The 17,114-nt window shown below is 38.2% G+C and overlaps 1 protein-coding gene across 5 annotated transcripts in view; it reads left to right on the top strand.

Moving 5' to 3' along the window:
- The window catches only part of SENP6 (SUMO specific peptidase 6), a 74,885-nt gene that overhangs the window by 22,392 nt on the left and 35,379 nt on the right, over positions 1 to 17,114 (top strand). For all 5 annotated transcript variants that reach the window (XM_015859044.3, XM_085543739.1, XM_085543738.1 and 2 more), the window contains exons 2-4: positions 8,150 to 8,243; positions 13,694 to 13,757; positions 15,437 to 15,579. In XM_015859044.3, the coding sequence (XP_015714530.2) occupies positions 8,150 to 8,243; positions 13,694 to 13,757; positions 15,437 to 15,579 (301 nt within the window). The remainder of the gene's footprint in view (positions 1 to 8,149; positions 8,244 to 13,693; positions 13,758 to 15,436; positions 15,580 to 17,114) is intronic.

Genomic DNA, 17,114 nt, shown 5'->3' with positions numbered 1-17,114 from the left:
TACACCAACATTTAGCCTACTGCTGTACTTTGATTCAAGTTGTACGATATAATGTTGTGCTTGTTTGGCATATCCCATTTTTATGTCTCACATAACAAAATATGAATATCTCGGTGATGGTAGAATTTAATACAACAGTCTAACAGAAAGATTATTCAGGAGCCCATTAGATGAGAATTCAAACTATGCAGGGGATGGAAGGTTTCATATTTGCAATTGCCTTTGTGAATTCTGAGGCACACGTCTTCTAAAAACACTGCTGTCCATTGTAAGGGCAGGGCTCACTGCTCAAAACACAGTTATAAGATCCTTTACAATTAAGAATAAGCTTTTGAAAATGGACTTACAGGTTACTCTGGTCTGACTGCATTTACCTAACGTGGTGGGCTAATAAACTTCTAAACAAGATTGCTGGATACTTCTGTAAAGCAAGTATGTGACCTCTGAATCTTTACCTGCTGGGTAGCAGAGAAAAATATCTGCCATGAATGCTGTCAGAAAGTTCTTTCTCATCAAGCAAAGTGTTAGTTGGAGAAGACACTGCTCCTTGTTTGGAAGAATGACTTGTAGTGGAAGGGCAACGAAGCTTGTGAAGAGCTTGGGGAACATGCCCTATGAGGAGAGGCTAAGGAAGCTGGGGCTGTTTAGTCTGAGAAAAAGAAGGCTGAGGGGAGACCTTATCGCCCTCTTCCAGTACCTGAAATGTTCTTACAGTGAGAGTGGGACAGGTCTCTTCTCACTAGTGACAAGTGACAGGACAAGGGGAAATGGCCTCAAGTTGTGCCAGGGCAAGTTTAGGTTGGATATTAGGAAGCAGTTCTTTACAGAAAGGGTAGTTAGGTACTGGAATAGGCTCCCCAGGGAGGTGGTTGGATCTCCATCCCTGGTTGTGTTCAAGAGCCGTTTGGATGTGGTGCTCAGGGATATGATTTAAGTGTAGGGTTTTTAGAGTTAGGGTACTATAGTTAGGCTGCAGTTGGACTTGATGGCCTCCAAGGTCTTTTCCAACCTGGGTAATTCTATGCTTCTATGGAAGGAGTGATAGGAACTCGGAGCAGTTTCATAGGTCTCGGGAGGTTTTTGATGGAGACAAAGGTGCGTTTTGTGTTTAGTTGAAGATGGCCTCAGCCCATCTCCATCTGCAGGATAGTAGTTTGAAAGCTGAGTGTTTTGCTTCATCAGGCTATTGAGTGATATTTCTTGAAAAGCAAGTTCAGAACTGGATGCAGTTAGCAAGCTGGCAAGTGTTACTTTGTTTTTCATTCTCTCCCCCCCCACCCCTCCCCCTCTTTTTTTTTTTTAATTAATCAGTGGTTTTCAATTGTGTTCATGGCCTTTAGAAGTAACTATTGAGAAAAGGTTTGTTTTTCCAGGAATATTAAAGGTAGGGCTTGTTTCACTTTTTTATCTGTTTAAAAAAGAAGTCCATGTAGTAAATTCTAGCATGCTGTGGTTTTGTTAACTCTTTCCAGTGCTCCTGAAATTTAGCGCAGTTAGAATCACAGAATGACTTGGGTTGGAAGGGACCTCAAGGATCATGTAGTTCCAACCCCCTGCCTGGCAGGGCCACCAAACATACACCTTTACTAGATCAGGTTGCCCAGGACCCATCCAACCTGGCCTTGAACACCTCCAAGGATGGATTACGTCTGGAATTTTAATACTTCTATTACAAGAATAATTGAAGTCAAACATATTTACAAACATACTACTGTTTGCTTCAAATTTTATTTTAACTTTGTGGGATGGGATTATATAAAGATACTGGAGATAAAGGAGTGTAATATCTGGTCTTAGAGTGTAGCCAGTGGAGCCTGCCAAACAATTCAGTTGACCAGCCAGCTGCTGAACTCCTGTCTGATTCCCTTCAGCTCTGATTATCTCTGATTGCAAAGGGAGTTTTAACTCTTAGCAGTTATTGTGCTATGTGGCCTGCAAGTCTTTGTTGTAGCTTTTCAGTGTAGGCCCAGGCCTGCCCAGCTGCTGGGTGCTGCTCACAGCGACAGTCCTGCTGCCCCTCCCACTGACAGTGTTTTGCAGCTTTCCTTGTGTCAACACTGGCACTTCTAGCTCTTCACCACAAGCTGAGCTAAATGGGCAGAAAACTAATTTTAGATGGATAGAAAAGTGTTGGTAGAGCTAGTCTGCATTACCTTTCAGCTGTTTCAGCAATCCAGACCAGCTCACTGCCCTCACAAAGAGGTGGGGCGGAAAGGATGATCTTTGACCTGTACAGAAAGGCAAGTGCAAATTGTTCTCACAGCTTAGAGTTTATAACTCTTTCATCCTCCTTTCATGCTTTCCTTACTCACATTTTTTAAGGTGCACCCTTTTCATTTGAATAAATTACTGAGGTTTTCTTTATTGTTGAGCATTCTTTGTATGCTTTCATTGTTGTTATTTGAGGGAATTTTGGAGAATTGACAGCATCAAAGAAGTGTCTAGTTTTGTTTTTTTATTTCTCCTTTAATTACATTATTGAGTTCCTTTCATACCCTTGTTATTTTTTTTTCTTATGGAAGCATTCTGGATTTATTTATTTTTAATATAGGGGAAAATATTCCAGAGACTCTGGAAAAGTAATATAAGGTTTCTTACCCTTCACATTGCTTATCTTAAAAAACTCTTCCAGTGTTAACATCTTAAGATCATGTGTGATTGGTATCACATACATTCTGAAAGTGCTTTATGCACTCCAATATCTTTTAGAATAAGTTGACAGTTCAGAAATCATCAAGGTTAGCCCATCCTAACCTTTTAGCCTCTGAATTTCCCTGTGTATCAGTAGAATATCTTTTCTGCATCTATCTTTCATGTGAAAGGAGTCTTCTTTCTTTCTGTATTTTAACATGTCTCCAGTGTAGCAGCATAGCTCTGTACTTCTGGAGATGAAAATATTGCTTGTTTTCTCTTTTTTCTTTTCTTTTTCAACCTTACCTGTTGATGGATCCCACTTTTGATGTTTTTTAAATTCTTTAGAAAGACTGTGTAGGTGGCAGAATTACTGGGAGAAAGGAATGAAAGTGATTGAGGTGTGTAATTCTGGGGGTGTTTGTGGCAGTGGTGCATTTGCTTTAACTGAATGTTTGTACCTACATCTAATCACTGTTTCTTAGTTTTGTCTTAGAATCCATGTAGATCAGAAACCACTTGACTGCTGGTTGGAATCATGTAGATTGGAACCTCCTGCCCAGAGAGAGCAGATTGCTCAGGGCCTTGTTCCATGGCCATGAATTGTCAGACTGACCTGGTTCATTGCTTGGCCCCTTACAGTAATAAATAGAAACAAATCAATCCTTATAATGGGTTTGGATTTATTTTGTTCCAGCTTGTGTGTGGTTCTTCACATCTTTCTGCTGTGCATCTTTGAGGAGTTCAGCTTCGTGTTTTCCTTCCAATTAGGAATTGGAAGTCTAATCTTTCCTCCCTGCCTTTCTTATTTATTTATTTATTTATCTGTTGCTCTTTCAGCCTCTCCTTGTATGATAACAATGTACATCCCCCTGGCCATCTTCACAGCATTCTTCCAGACTTGCTGCAGTGTGTCAATGTCTTTGATATATTGGAGAATACGAAACTGCCTGCAGTACCCTAGATACAGTTTTGCAAGGGTCATACAGAGAGGAGGAATCACTTCCTCCACACTGAGGGAACTCTTGCAGTTGTGTCCATTGGCTGGCCTTCCTTGCTGTGGGTTGATCCTACTGACCCATGTTCAGCTTGTCAGTTGAAACCCCCCAGATCCTCTTGAAGAGCGAAGCTCCAAGCTAGTTGCCTTCAGTCTGCGCTGCTGAATGGGCTTATGCCATCCCTGTTGCAGGACTTACATCTGGGATCCCAGATGCATTTGCTTTTGTGGCACTTAGTTTCATGTAAGCCAATTTCTCTAGCCTGCCAGGCCTCTCTGAGTAGCAGCCCTTGCTTCTAGTGTATGAACTGCTTCCCTTAATGTAGTATCGTCTTCAAACCTGCAGAGTATGCTTGGTCTTATCATCTAGAGTATTAGCAAATAAGCTAAAAGGTATTGGTTCTGGTACTGAGGTGTGCTGTCAGCTGATTTGTACTTCTAGTCATCATTTTGACTCTTAGTTTCCATTTGGTCCAACTTGTTTTTCACTCCCCTTATCATTCATTTATTCCACATCTCTCCAGTGTGGATATAAGTTCCCCATGAGAGCCCATGTCAAAAGGCGTGTTGCGGTCAAGGAATGCAACATCCATTGCTCTTCCCTAAACCAAAGAACCAGTAGTTTTGCTAGAGAATGCATAGAGTGCAGTCAGATAGTTGGACATAGTTGGTCCTTAGTGCATCCATGTTTTGTCTTACGGAGCTTTTTCCCTGCAGAATATGATCCATAATATTTGCCAGAGTAGAAGTAGACTGTAGTACCCCAGCTCATCATTGTTTTCTTACCAGAAAAGCCGTCAAAGAGATTGTAAAGAAAACATTTTATGTATTCCTAAGCTTTTGTGCTTTGTTAGTCCTTGTGAGTGCTCAGAAAATGTCAGGCTGTTTATTTATTTTTAACTGGGAGTAGATTCTGTTTATCATTGGTTTTCTGTTGAAATACAATTCTTAGAACTTTGTGATTATTTTTTAACTGAGAAGTTAAATTACCTTCAAGTGAAACAAAATGTCCATGCTTGTGTCCTTCATGTATGTATCACACAGCTCTGCCATTGAGGTCTGTACTAAATGGAACTTCTCACTATCAATTTATAATCACCGTCTACTACTAGAAGTGATTTTTTTTGTTCTGTTTTGTTTTTTGTTTTTCCCATCTGCAGGTAATTTACGGAGAGGAAAGGTGAAGCATCTTTTAAACAATAGATCTCTGAATGCCTAGCTATAAATTCATAGAATTGTGGGATCATAGAATCACTCAGGTTGGAAAAGGTGTTAAAGATCATACAGTCCAACCACAGTCTAACTGTACTGCCCTAACTCTAACAGCCCTCCGCTAAATCATGTCCCTGAGCACCACATCCAAATGGTTTTTAAACACATCCAGGAATGGTGACTTAGCCACCTCCCTGGGGAGCCTATTCCAGTGCTTTACAACCCTTTTTGTAAAGAAGTGTTTCCTGATATCCAACCTAAACTTACCTTGGTGCAACTTGAGGCCATTTCCCCTCATCCTGTCACCTGACATCAGTGAGAAGAGACCAAACCTACTCTCACTGTAAGCACCTTTCAGATACTGGAAGAGAGCAATAAGGTCTCCCCTCAGCGTCCTCTTCCCCAAACTAAACAGCCCTAGCTCCCTCAGTCTCTCCTTGTAGGGCCTATTCTCCAAGCCCCTCACAAGCCTTGCTGCCCTTCTTTGGACCTGCTCCAGGACCTCAATGTCCTTTCTGTAACGAGTTGCCCAAAAATGAGCACAGTACTCGAGGTGAGGCTTCACCAATGCCAAGGGGCAGGATGACTTCCCTATTGCTGCTCACCACACCATTCCCGATACAAGCCAGGATGCCATTGGCCTTCTTGGCCACCTGGACACACTGCTGTCTTGTATTTAGCCAACTGCCCATCAGTACACCAGAGTCCCTTTCCATCAGGCAGCTGTCCCATTCAGGCCAGACTGTGGTTCCATGCAGATTTTTTTGTTTATTTCATTGGTGCCCAAAAGAGTGTCTGGTTCTGGATGTTTCTTTCTTCTGCTGTGCAGTTACAGCTCTGCTGTGATAGTGTTGTTGAACAGGTGGGAACTGTGCTGCCATATGCAGGGTGCGGGACAGGAGCAAGGATACCCAGCTTCTAGGAAGTGAGGGTGTACTTAAAGCTGTTCATGCAGTGCTTACTACAGAGTATGAAAATGCACCCTTGATGTGGTTAAATAATTAATCTGTTACAGCTGATCATATTGAACCTGGAAGTTAAAAAGCTAGTTTGCATAGAAACCTGAAGAGGACTATCTGATAGAATAATGAAACAACGGGGAAAGAAACACAACTGTAAATGGTTCTTGCATCAGATTTTTATGACTACATGTACCTTCCTATCAATATATGCAGAGAATATGTGAATAACGAATTAAAAAGCTCAGAAGTAGTCTTTTTAATTTACTTAAATATGATTCTAGATGAAGAGAATGAGTCTGAGTGCATTGAAGTTAAATCATGTATTTTTTTCTTTTGTTGAATGTTACAGTGTGTGCTGTTTGCAGCTGTGATGGTCTGAGCATTTGTAAGATAAGGCTTGCAGTATTTAGACCTGTGTAACTGGGAGAAAGTATGGAAATATTGGGTTATTCTGGAATGCGTCCTTTGTCCTGAATGAAACGTTTGTTTGGTTTAGGTTTCTGTTTTGGGTTTTTCTTGGACACACAAAAATAGATGCGATCTCAGCAGATTAAAGACCTGTAAAGTGCCTCTATGTGCTGTAGTAGAAATGTTCAGTTTCTATTGACACATTCAGGAGGTGGTGGGAAGTTTTTTGGGCAGTCTGTTGATACGTAGGAAAAAGTTACTTTATGAGAAAAGTTAAAGTTATTCTTCGTGTGACCAATAAGTGCACGACATCACATTTAGAACAATAGAAAATAAAAAGGTGCATTGTTCTGGTAAGCCATGATACAGATTCATATGGGATGATTGGTCCTAGAGCACAGAGCACAAGACTTAAAAATGAATCTTACCAGATGCCATCTTCTGTTGCACCTCACTAAATATTTCTCACTTTACTGTTGTAGATGGGCAGTTCTGTATTAATTTTTATTATGATGATTTTATTTACTCTTTATTTATTTATTTGCATAATGAATAACTCTGTCATAGAGATCCATTGTGAATGTTTTTCTCACTCAAGTTCAGGAATAACTTTAATAATAATTTTAGGAGGAGATTATTCACACAGAGGGTGGTGACGCACTGGAACAGGTTGCCCAAGGAGGTTATGGGTGCCCCATCCCTGGAGGCATTCAAGGCCAGGCTGGATGTGGCTCTGGGCAGCCTGGTCTGGTGGTTGGAAACCCTGCACATGGGAGTTCTCCATAGCAGTGAAAATAGCAATTCCAGGCATATTATTTATTACAAAAAGAATAAATAGCAAAACAAAAATGCCACATTGCTTCTGTGGAAATTCATGATACACTTGAATGTATGATATCTTGAATGTTACCTGCAATAGCATGGGTTTCCATACTTCACCATCTCAAAAAGGAGCTCAAAAAGCTGTTGCACTCAAAAGTATCATAAATGGCTCAGGAAGTTCTTGGCACATGCAAATAGCTGGAAGCTGAGATTAAATGTGCTAAATCTTGCCTTTTGCAGTGTTCCTTCTTTCCTCTATAGGTCTTTTGTTGGTTACAATACTTCTCCTTTCCTTGCAAAGCATGAGGCTGCATTCATTATTTCTAAATGTACTGTAGAAAATGTAAAAACAGTAAGAAAAGGCGTCTTTAAACTGCACTCTAATCAATTCTGCTATAAAATTAGTCATACAGAATTTGTGCATGGCAGCTCTTAGTTGCAGTAATTGGGATCTGGGTGAATGGTGCCTTACCTTAATGAGTTGCTGCCTGCACGTTCTGAATCTCCTTCCCTTAGATAGCCACATGCTGTCTTATTAAAAAACTCCACACTTTTGGATATTGGAGGAGATAAATTTGAGGTCCGATGTAGTGTGACTATTCTCAGGAAGTCCAGGTTTTCACTCGTTTGTTTGATGGTAACCCTGAAACTTCAGTTTGTGGCAAACATGAATTAATGTCATTGTCATGTGGTGGATTAAAAAAACATAATATGTTGAAGTTGTGCTTAGAGTAGTTCAAAACTGTTGCTTATGTCTGGAGAAAAGAAGCTTATCTGGACATTAGACCTGTAAGTAATTAATGTAAGGAGTCTTCATATCACAAAAGGAACCCTTAAATTTACAGGTATCAGTAAAACAATAAAACCCTCACTTCGTAACCTTAACTTGTTACATTACTAATCAAAATGTTGACTGATAATTATTTGTATTTTTTTAAGAAAATTATTTGCCACTGCATTACCACTTTTATTTGCTCAAACGATAGTTAAACATTGACATCAACAAAATAAAATGAATATATGGGGAAAATACATTCACCTGGTTTACTCCTCTAGATTGTATTAATTAATAACTCAACCTGAAACCAAGACTTACCTTAACTTGTTCTCATTTCAGCTTTGGATAGATCACAGTCCAAGAGAGATGGAGGTTTTAAAAATAATTGGAGCTTTGATCATGCAGAAGAAAGTGAAGGAGATGCAGAGAAAGAGTAAGGATGCTTTTATTTAGGCTATTGAAAGTATAATTGTATATTTACAAATAAATATTTTTTTTATAATTTATTAATAAGAAACATTATATAACATCTTAAAAATTCCAGTGATGAAGAGAAAATTATCCTGGTAGGAATGCTTATTTTAACTAGAGTTATGGTATAGAAAGTGCATTATATTGTACACTTAATTGTTGAAGTGGGATTCACATTTTGGAAGTGTTGGGACTGTCTTCAGAGCTACTGTAGAAGTCTGAAGAATGCAGGCAGGAAACGTGTTACATGCAAACTGAGGAAACAGTCATTTGAGCTTATAGTGCTGATATCACTCAGTACTTCACAGTTATGATTAAGGTATTTAAAAAACTAAGCTTAAAAGATTCTTTTTTCACCCTTGTGTTTATCTCACAATGTAAACTTAAGGCTATTTTTGTTCCCTTATCATTTGTTTCTTTACTTAATACGTTTTCATTTTTCCTATAAGTTAAATGCTATCTGTGTAGTTAGAATAAATCCCGTGCCCTGAACATTTTGTTGTAACTGGTATGTTTTCTCATTCAATAAGTATTCATTTCTAAAAAAGAATCTAATAATTTGTTAAAAGAACAGCAAGTTTCACGTATGAAGAATGTATTAATTTTCTTGGATATTTGAAGTTTAAATCTGTGAGTTTAAAAAGCTGTCATTCTGTCATAAGGAAGAACTGTATCCAGTGGTTAAGTAGAGAAATATTTCTTACGTGGGTCTGCAGGTTGACCTGTTTAATAATCTCAAGAGACTACTCTACTCATAGAGCGGTATTTTAGTAGGGAACACTCTGCCGAGTATTATGTGCAGAAAGGAGATAGGAAGGTAGTCACGTAACCACTTAGGCAGCAGCAGCAAGCTATACTGTAGACTTAACAAGATATTAAGAAATGTAGTGTTTCTGTCATTAGAATGAATACAGACATTCATTAATTGTGAGTTGAAACATTAAGATATGTCAGGAGAACTGCATCAGAAGTTAAAAAGAATTTTTGAAAGGTTTTCAAACTAAGGACATTTTAGTTATTTTAAATGAAACATGATTTCAAGTGCACAGTAATACGTTTCAAGTGCGATGGCAGCACAGGCAGTAGAGTTAGTATTTGCATTTTACTCGTCTTCAAAAATAGCTCTCATTTGTAAGCATCCCAGTTTTTTCTTGTAATCATTTACTGCTATTTTCCATCTCCAGTTGATGTTGACTTAACACAAAATGAGACGTGCGTGGAGTAATAATGCTTTTTATTTTAAAAAATGACATTTGAAAAACTGATTATTGAACATATGTTTTATATGGCGGCATTCCTGAATGATTTCTCACTCCTTCAAAATATTCTGTATGATAAAGCAGTTTTCCTCTAGCCAGTATTGAAGTGCTGGCTAGAAACACTAACAACATTAGTAGCTCTTTTCTGTATCTGAATTTTGCAAAACCTCATCTGGTAGTGAAGGTAAAAGAGGAGCTGAACATTGATTTCAACTGCAGATCCTACCTTTTTTGCTCAGTCATCCTCTTATAAACCATCTCCAGGCAACTGTATTTTTAAGCTGCCCAAGTATTTATTTTTGTTTAAAAACAAAGAAATTGTTTGTTTTCTGCTTCTTTTTGTTTGTTTGTTTGTTTGTTTTATGATTGGCATTGTTTTTAAATTTTGCTTTTCTGGTATGTTTTTCCTTTATGTAACTTCTGTCAATGTTTGATCACAATCTGTTGGAAGCATCAGTTTGACAATAATTTGTCGGTTCTTTCTAAGCAACCTTTCACACTTAGACCATTTCCAAGGTTGGCAACTTCAGTTCTTACAATAGTTCTAGAGTGAAGCTTTGTTGTTCTCCCCAGCCCCTGTTTTGACCATGCTAAGCATGGAATCTTTGGATTCTTTTAATGTTATGTGTATTGGTTATGCTGATATTTACTGGCAATGCTTTTAGCTTACTGCATATCTGTAAGGAAAAAGCTGTAAATCTGAAACGAGCACCTAGACGTTTTTCTTGCTTGTTGAGACCCTGGTGTTTCAGTGTCTGATCTCGTCACAGCTTTTTGCACTAGTAATGATAGTCTGTTTTGGACTAGCCCAAGAGTAGCATTCCAACACTTAGAACACAGATGTGATTTAAGAATACAGCGGATGGGATCTGTGCTGATATTGTTGGTTAATACTCAGTGTCGGCTTTGATTCTTTCATCAGTGAGATAACACAAAATATGTGGCTAAGGGCTTTATACCAAAGCAATTTTTAGTATACATGGAGTACTTTAAAAGTGTACCATTTAACTTACTGGGAGAGTTACATGGGTTGTGTCATCATGGTAAGATGCCAAGTAATGATCTCATATTCAGGAATACAGAGCCTCTATAAACTGAAGAGGATTTGGAAAAATAGCGTTATTGGCCCAGCATAGTGCATGCATTTTTAAAACGCTGCTAGAGGTAATATTTTGTTTGGAGCTGTAGTTAGAGAGCATGCAAATGGAGTTTGACAAGTTTCTTCTCCCCAAGTAAATGCCTGCAGAACACCTTCACCCAACTGAAACAATAAATCTGTGATAATGTACTAGATTTGATCTAGTTAGAGTGTTAGGACGATAGCAGATGACTTGAAACTTCTCTTGATTTATATTTGGAGATCACACAGAAGCAGAGGAACCCTGATGTGGAATAATCAGGGGAAAAAGACCTGTTGGTCAGTTTAACACAGTGAAACCTGTGTAGACCTTCCAAGAATAAATGGTGAGAATTGTATTTATTTTATGTAGCAGAAGACATTTTGTTTGCTCTATGGTATCCATTCTGAAGTACTATATTGATATTCTTTGCTATTGTTGTGACTGTTATAAAGTATTTAATCCTTAATAATAAGTTGATAAAGAATTTTTAGTTCAGAGCTACCATTCTTAAGTTCAGAGGTTTTATTTTTAATGCTGTTCTTAGTAGGATGTCATTGTGAATATACTGTTGCTTCTCTTATGCCTTTGATTATCATGGCTTTTTTAGTGAGTCTGCTACCATGACATAATTCTAAAGAGTGTCTGTATGCAGTGTGCTGTGAGGGAGAATATGCCAATCTTTTGTTCTTGTATGGGAGAGTTTTCAAAAAGAAATTCTGGTTACATTTGAAACAGGTCAGTTGATGGTTTTGTCAAACAAAACCAAAGAGTGGCTGTTAGGCCAGATGCTTGTGTGGCCATCTAGGCTGGATAAATGGCTTGGTAGAAACCTAATGTAGACCTATAAGGTGAAAGCAAAGAGGAATAGCCCAAGGTACCTGTATGTGCTGGGGGCTGCACAGCTGGAGAGCATCCTTGCAGAAACAGACCTGGGAATCCTGATAGACCCCCAGTTGTGCACTGGCCACCATTGAAAGCTAATGCATCCTGGGCTGTGTTAGGCAAATTGTTGTCAGCAGGTGTAGGGTGGTGATTCTTTCCTTTTACTCAGCACTGCTGGCATCTCATCAGTGTCTAGAAATACCTGAAGTGCAAAGAGGATGGAGCCAGGATCTTTTCAGTGATGCTCAGGGACAGGCCTAAAGACAGCAGACAGAAACTGGAACACAGGAGGTTCTGAATAAAGCACTTAGGAAGCACTTTTGTGCTGTGCGAATGATAAAATGCTGGCCCACTTTTTCCAGAGTCTGTCTAGTCTCCTCCTTGGTAATCTTCAGACGCCTTCTGGATTTGTTCCTGGGCACCCTGTTCTGGTTGTCCCTGCGTGGGCAGGGATTGGGCCAGGTGGATCCAGAGATCTCTGCCATCCTTAGCCATTTTAGGATTTTACAGTTGATGAAAATATTCTTGTAGCTTATTGGCACAACATCAGAAATCAACTTGTGAGGCTTGGAAGTATAAATATGTTCTATTAAACTGAGCTGCCTAATTGGCTATTGCATGATTCTTAATGGTTTTAAACAGTAAACAAATGGGAAGTGATTAAAGAGGAGTAGAACGTCTTTTTTTCTTGTTCAGTGCCTGAATATTAGTGCATAATTTTGAATGACTTCTTGGAGTTTGCTCTGCTTACCTAAATTACATAGTTCTGTTTTTTCTTAATTTTTATTTATTATAAAGTATAATGTAGTTAGAAGCGATTGTTCTAATGTGAAAATATTCATCTGTTTCCCTTTTTAAAAAGAGGCAAAGTGTGAAGGCATAACCTCACAGTAGGACCACTGAGATTTCATTTTAGTAGCATTTAAATGTTGTCTGATATGTGAGAGTGCTGTGTATTTCTTTTCCTCTGTCTATATAAATTACACTTTTTAAGCAAGCAAGTGCAAGCATGTGATACATGCGCAAATAGACATTAGTCAGTTGCTGTGTGTTCTGCTCTCTGAAGAAACAGCCTTTCTTTCTGTTACTGTTGCTTATACTTTGCATTCCTTAAAATCTAAAAATATTGGTTCTTTGAAAACATCCAATTCCAAATATTTTTGTAGTCATGTCATCTTAGTTGCATCAGAAGAGTTAGACTTGCTCAGTCTGATTTAAGGATTTTTTTTTTTCAATGTTACGTTCTTTTTGCAGTTTGTTACCTTCTTTTAACATGAAGGGTAGACATAGTCACTATGTACATGATAGTCAGTACGTCATAACTGCAGCCAAGAATATTTCCCCCTTCTCCATCGCTGTTTTTCATCCCCATGACAAGCTGTAGATGTTCTTTGAGCCTTTCGAAATATCTGCATCTATTCTTATGTGATTTCTGCCTGAATGTTCTTAATTAAGAACCACCCAAACTATGAAATTATAACTTGGATAAAAGTTGTTTTTTCTTGCAGCTGAGAGAGGAATAAATTTACCAGGGATGCTGTTGAACAGGTTGCTTCTTCTGGAGGCAAGAAATGTAGCCTAATCTAGCTGCTCTCCATTACAGCTTTTGAAGGCTATGGATGCTGAATTACTAAAGAAACATTTTAATGAATGGATGAGTCAAGCCGAATGTACTATTTTTAGGAGGACATAATTTGATAGTAGTTGCTGTGTGATAATATTTTGTTATACAAGTTGTTCTCCTGAAGCACTGTGAAGTTTGCCATTTTAAACCATTCTGTTAAGGAACAAAACAATGGTATGTTTTCTAGTTTAATACTTGACTCAGGATTTATATAGAATGATTCATGATGTCAGTAAAATTACGATGACAGTAGTAAAGTTTCTCTGTTTTGAATTAATAATGTCCTTTAAGTTTGTTTTTCCAGGATTAGTTCAATGTACACTTCAAGTCTGAGTAGCCATAACATATTCTGATCATTATATTGCTGACTTTAACTTTCCTGTTGTTTTGGGCATGCATTTGCATTTGTATTTAAGGATAAGGGGGAAAAATAATCTTTATATGGTTAAAATGTTTTGCTTATACTCTGCTGCTTTACAATGTTTGGTGTTTTTTTGTTTTTTTCTCCTACGCCTATCATCACTAGTGAGGCAAATCTGCTCAGCATAGATGACAGTGATGGGCCCTTCAGCCCAAATGAAGAAAGGAAGGTAAGTGCTCTGTTTATCTTACAGTGAAAAGGTATCTTCAAAGCTTGCTAGTTTTTGAAACAGTGTTGCGTAGTCATTTGTCCTGTGTTACAAAATGAAAGTTTGAGTCGATTTGGCAGCCTGTGTGCTGAACTTGTTTATCCGCATGCTCTTAATGTTTCCTCTTCAGCCTAGAGATCCTTAGTTGGAGAGTGTTCTCAAAACGTTAGCATAACTAATCTTATGTTTAAATGGTTTGCATTAATGAGCCCATTTTAATTTGGAAATATTCATCATTATATCCCATAATCACTTAATGTCAAATTCCCAGTTTTATATGTGTACATGTGTATATAGGCAGAACTCTGTTGTTTTTTTTTTTTGATATAGCTTATTACTGCAGAGATGCTTCAAGATGCTTTGAAAGTATGGCTGCTTTATTTAGCAAGGAATCCCACTAATTAAGAGTGTTTTACTACATTTACAGAAAATAAACTATTTCAGGAATTAGAGTTTATTTTACATTTATTGGTTCTGTGTGACAGATGCAAATTTAAAGTGCACACTTGCAGCCCAAAAGGTCAACTGTGTTCTGGGCTTCATTAAAAGAGCAGCAGGGAGAGGGAGGTGATTGTTCCCCCTCTACTTATCTTTTGTGAGGCCCCATCTGGTGTACTGTGTCCAGGCTTTGGAACCCCCAGTACAAGAATGATGCAGAACTCTTGGAATGAGTCTAGTAGAGGGCCACTGAGATGATCAGAGGGCTGGAGCATCTCTCCTATGAAGAACGGTTGAGGGAACTGGGCTTTCATTTAGCTTGGAGAAGAGAAGGATCTGGGAAGACCTCACTGGGGCCTTCCAGTACTTGAAGAGGTCGTATAAACAGGAGGGCAAATGGCTGTTTTTGAGGGTAGACAGTGATAAGACAAGGGGAAATGGTCAGACAGGAGAGGTTTAGGTCAGGTACTAGGAGGAAGTTTTTCACACAGAGGGTGGTGACACACTGGAACAGGTTGCCCAAGGAGGTTGTGGATGCCCCATCCCTGAAGGCATTCAAGGCCAGGCTGGATGTGGCTCTGGGCAGCCTGGTCTGGTGTCTGGAGACCCTGCACATAGCAGGGGGTTTGAAACTAGGTGATCATTGTGGTCCATTTCAACACAGGCCATTCTGTGTTTCTGTGAAATTTGAAGGTGATTGAACCCAATGACTTCCCTTGTCCTTGGAATGGCAAACTGTCTGGAGAAGTAATTTTGTTCTGTTTATTCCATTGAATTTCAGTTTTCTCAAAACATGCCTTTCCCATTATTGTGCATCTAAAAGGTATCTAAAATGTGGGTACAACTTTGGTACCAGCATTCTAGTTATAGAGCAGGTTAGTTTTGTTATGTATATGTTTTTAATATTTATCTGAGAGGCATAAAGCTGTTTCACATATAAAATATTTAATAGACTGTCTGGAAAGGAAAAATAAGAGGGTTTTTGGTAGAATTCTGTTCCCTAGTACATGGAGGAGAACTCTGCTATCAGTCTTGTTTGTACAGTGAACTTTAGAAGGATTTCTAGGCTTCTGGGTAGATTATACATAAAATTTTGTGTCAAAGCAATCTGAAAATGAAGCCAAAGTAGTACTTCTATAAATATATTTTTGTTTTTACTTGTTATAGAAGTATTGTAATGCACATGAATTCTATTGTTACAGTCCTTTCGTTGTCGGCCTGGAGCTGTCGGCATCGGTGGTGATTCCATAAAAACATACGCAAGGCGTGGCAAAGCTGCAAGCTTGAGACCTTTTAAAGGGAATGCAATTGGCCTCAACATGATGGGAAATAGCAAGAAACTGAGGTACTGCTTTGAGTTTTCTGTGTACTTAACTACTTAATAATTATTAAAAAATCAGTGATAAATGAAGACAATATTACGATTATCTGCTGTGCATATAAGGAAACTGCACTGTTCTGCACTTCTGAGCAAAGACAGAAGAGTAGATTGTTAGGGTCTATGTTATTCCAAAATCTTAGTAAAGCATACTAGTAAAATAGTGAAAAAATAGTAAAATAAAGTGAGAGCTTTTGCATTTGTTGGTGCTTTGCTGGTGTTGTCTGTGAGAGCTACTGTTTTCTTCTATACAGTGCTGACAGAAGAGTATTTCTAATGTCTCATAAGACTGATCTCTTAATTTAGTGTGTAACAGAAAGTTATACATTCATATAATTTATCTAGGAAAATTTCATATTGCTGGATTACTCCTGGTTTAGTTACTTCTGCAGGAATGATTAGATCTTTATCTAGCTATAACTTGGCAGTCATCAGATAGTTATTGCATATCATGTAAGGAGTAGCATCATTGGTTGGTGGGGCTTATGACAGAATCACTTCAGAAAGTAAATCCTAGATTTGTAGTGTGATGTGTGTCCTCTCCTGTTCTTCAGTCTTTGAACCTGATGTATGGGGAACAAATCCTGAATTTCCACTCCGAACTGATCCTTCAGATTCTTATTGAATTATACATGAATACATGAATTGTAGATAACTTTTGGAAAAATAAAGGCTTTTTGTTTTAACATTGTAATTGTAACCTATTCATGTATGTTGATCTATCTTGTTGAAGTTCAACTAGATGGTGACAGTTTACACAGTATCTTAACCGGTTGTTGTGCAACTCCCTAATTTAGTTCTTCTGTGGCATGTGTATGGTTTTAAATTCATTTATTATTTTTTTATCAAAGAAAATACTAATTAAGAAAAAAACAATTCCTGGAGATCCTGAAGTTTCTTCTATAACTGAAATAAAAAATAAAAAATGCATGTGGGTAAATAGTTGCAGAGGTGCTAAGCATTTAATTCCGATGTTCTGTTGCTTGTGTTGGATCTGCCTTCCATTGACAAATACTAAAACCAGAAAATTCAGAAAACTCAACTAAAAAGAAGTTAAATCTGTTGGATTTCTGTCACCTTAGTGAAAGATCCCATCTTCCACTTTGAAAGCAGGCAACCACCTTTTGTCTACTGCTGAGCTGCAGGCTGAAGTTACGTGGAAAGTATAAATATACACCTTAATAAACTGTCATTAATAGACAAATTCATTAGGAAAGAATGGAGAGGAGTAGACCATTGTGACTGATATAAATAATCGGCTTTTGATTAGAACGGGTACTACTGACCATTATCTACTGCCTCCTATTTGGATTTTGCAAAATCAATTTGCATGGAAACATGATCAGTCTGCAAGCCATTGCCTTGATTTAATACTTCAGCGTTGGTAGTGTTACATCTTTTGTAATCCATGTTCTTAACAAAGTTCTTAAATAACCAAAGGCTTGTGATCCAGCCACTGTAGTGATGATCGTGGTGTTTTAACTTTGAGGTGTAACATGACA

The sequence above is a fragment of the Coturnix japonica genome, chromosome 3, assembly GCF_054131305.1.
Source record: "Coturnix japonica strain WE chromosome 3, WE-NBRP24, whole genome shotgun sequence".
Lineage (NCBI taxonomy): Eukaryota > Metazoa > Chordata > Aves > Galliformes > Phasianidae > Coturnix > Coturnix japonica.
This window is presented reverse-complemented; position numbering and strand designations above follow the sequence as displayed.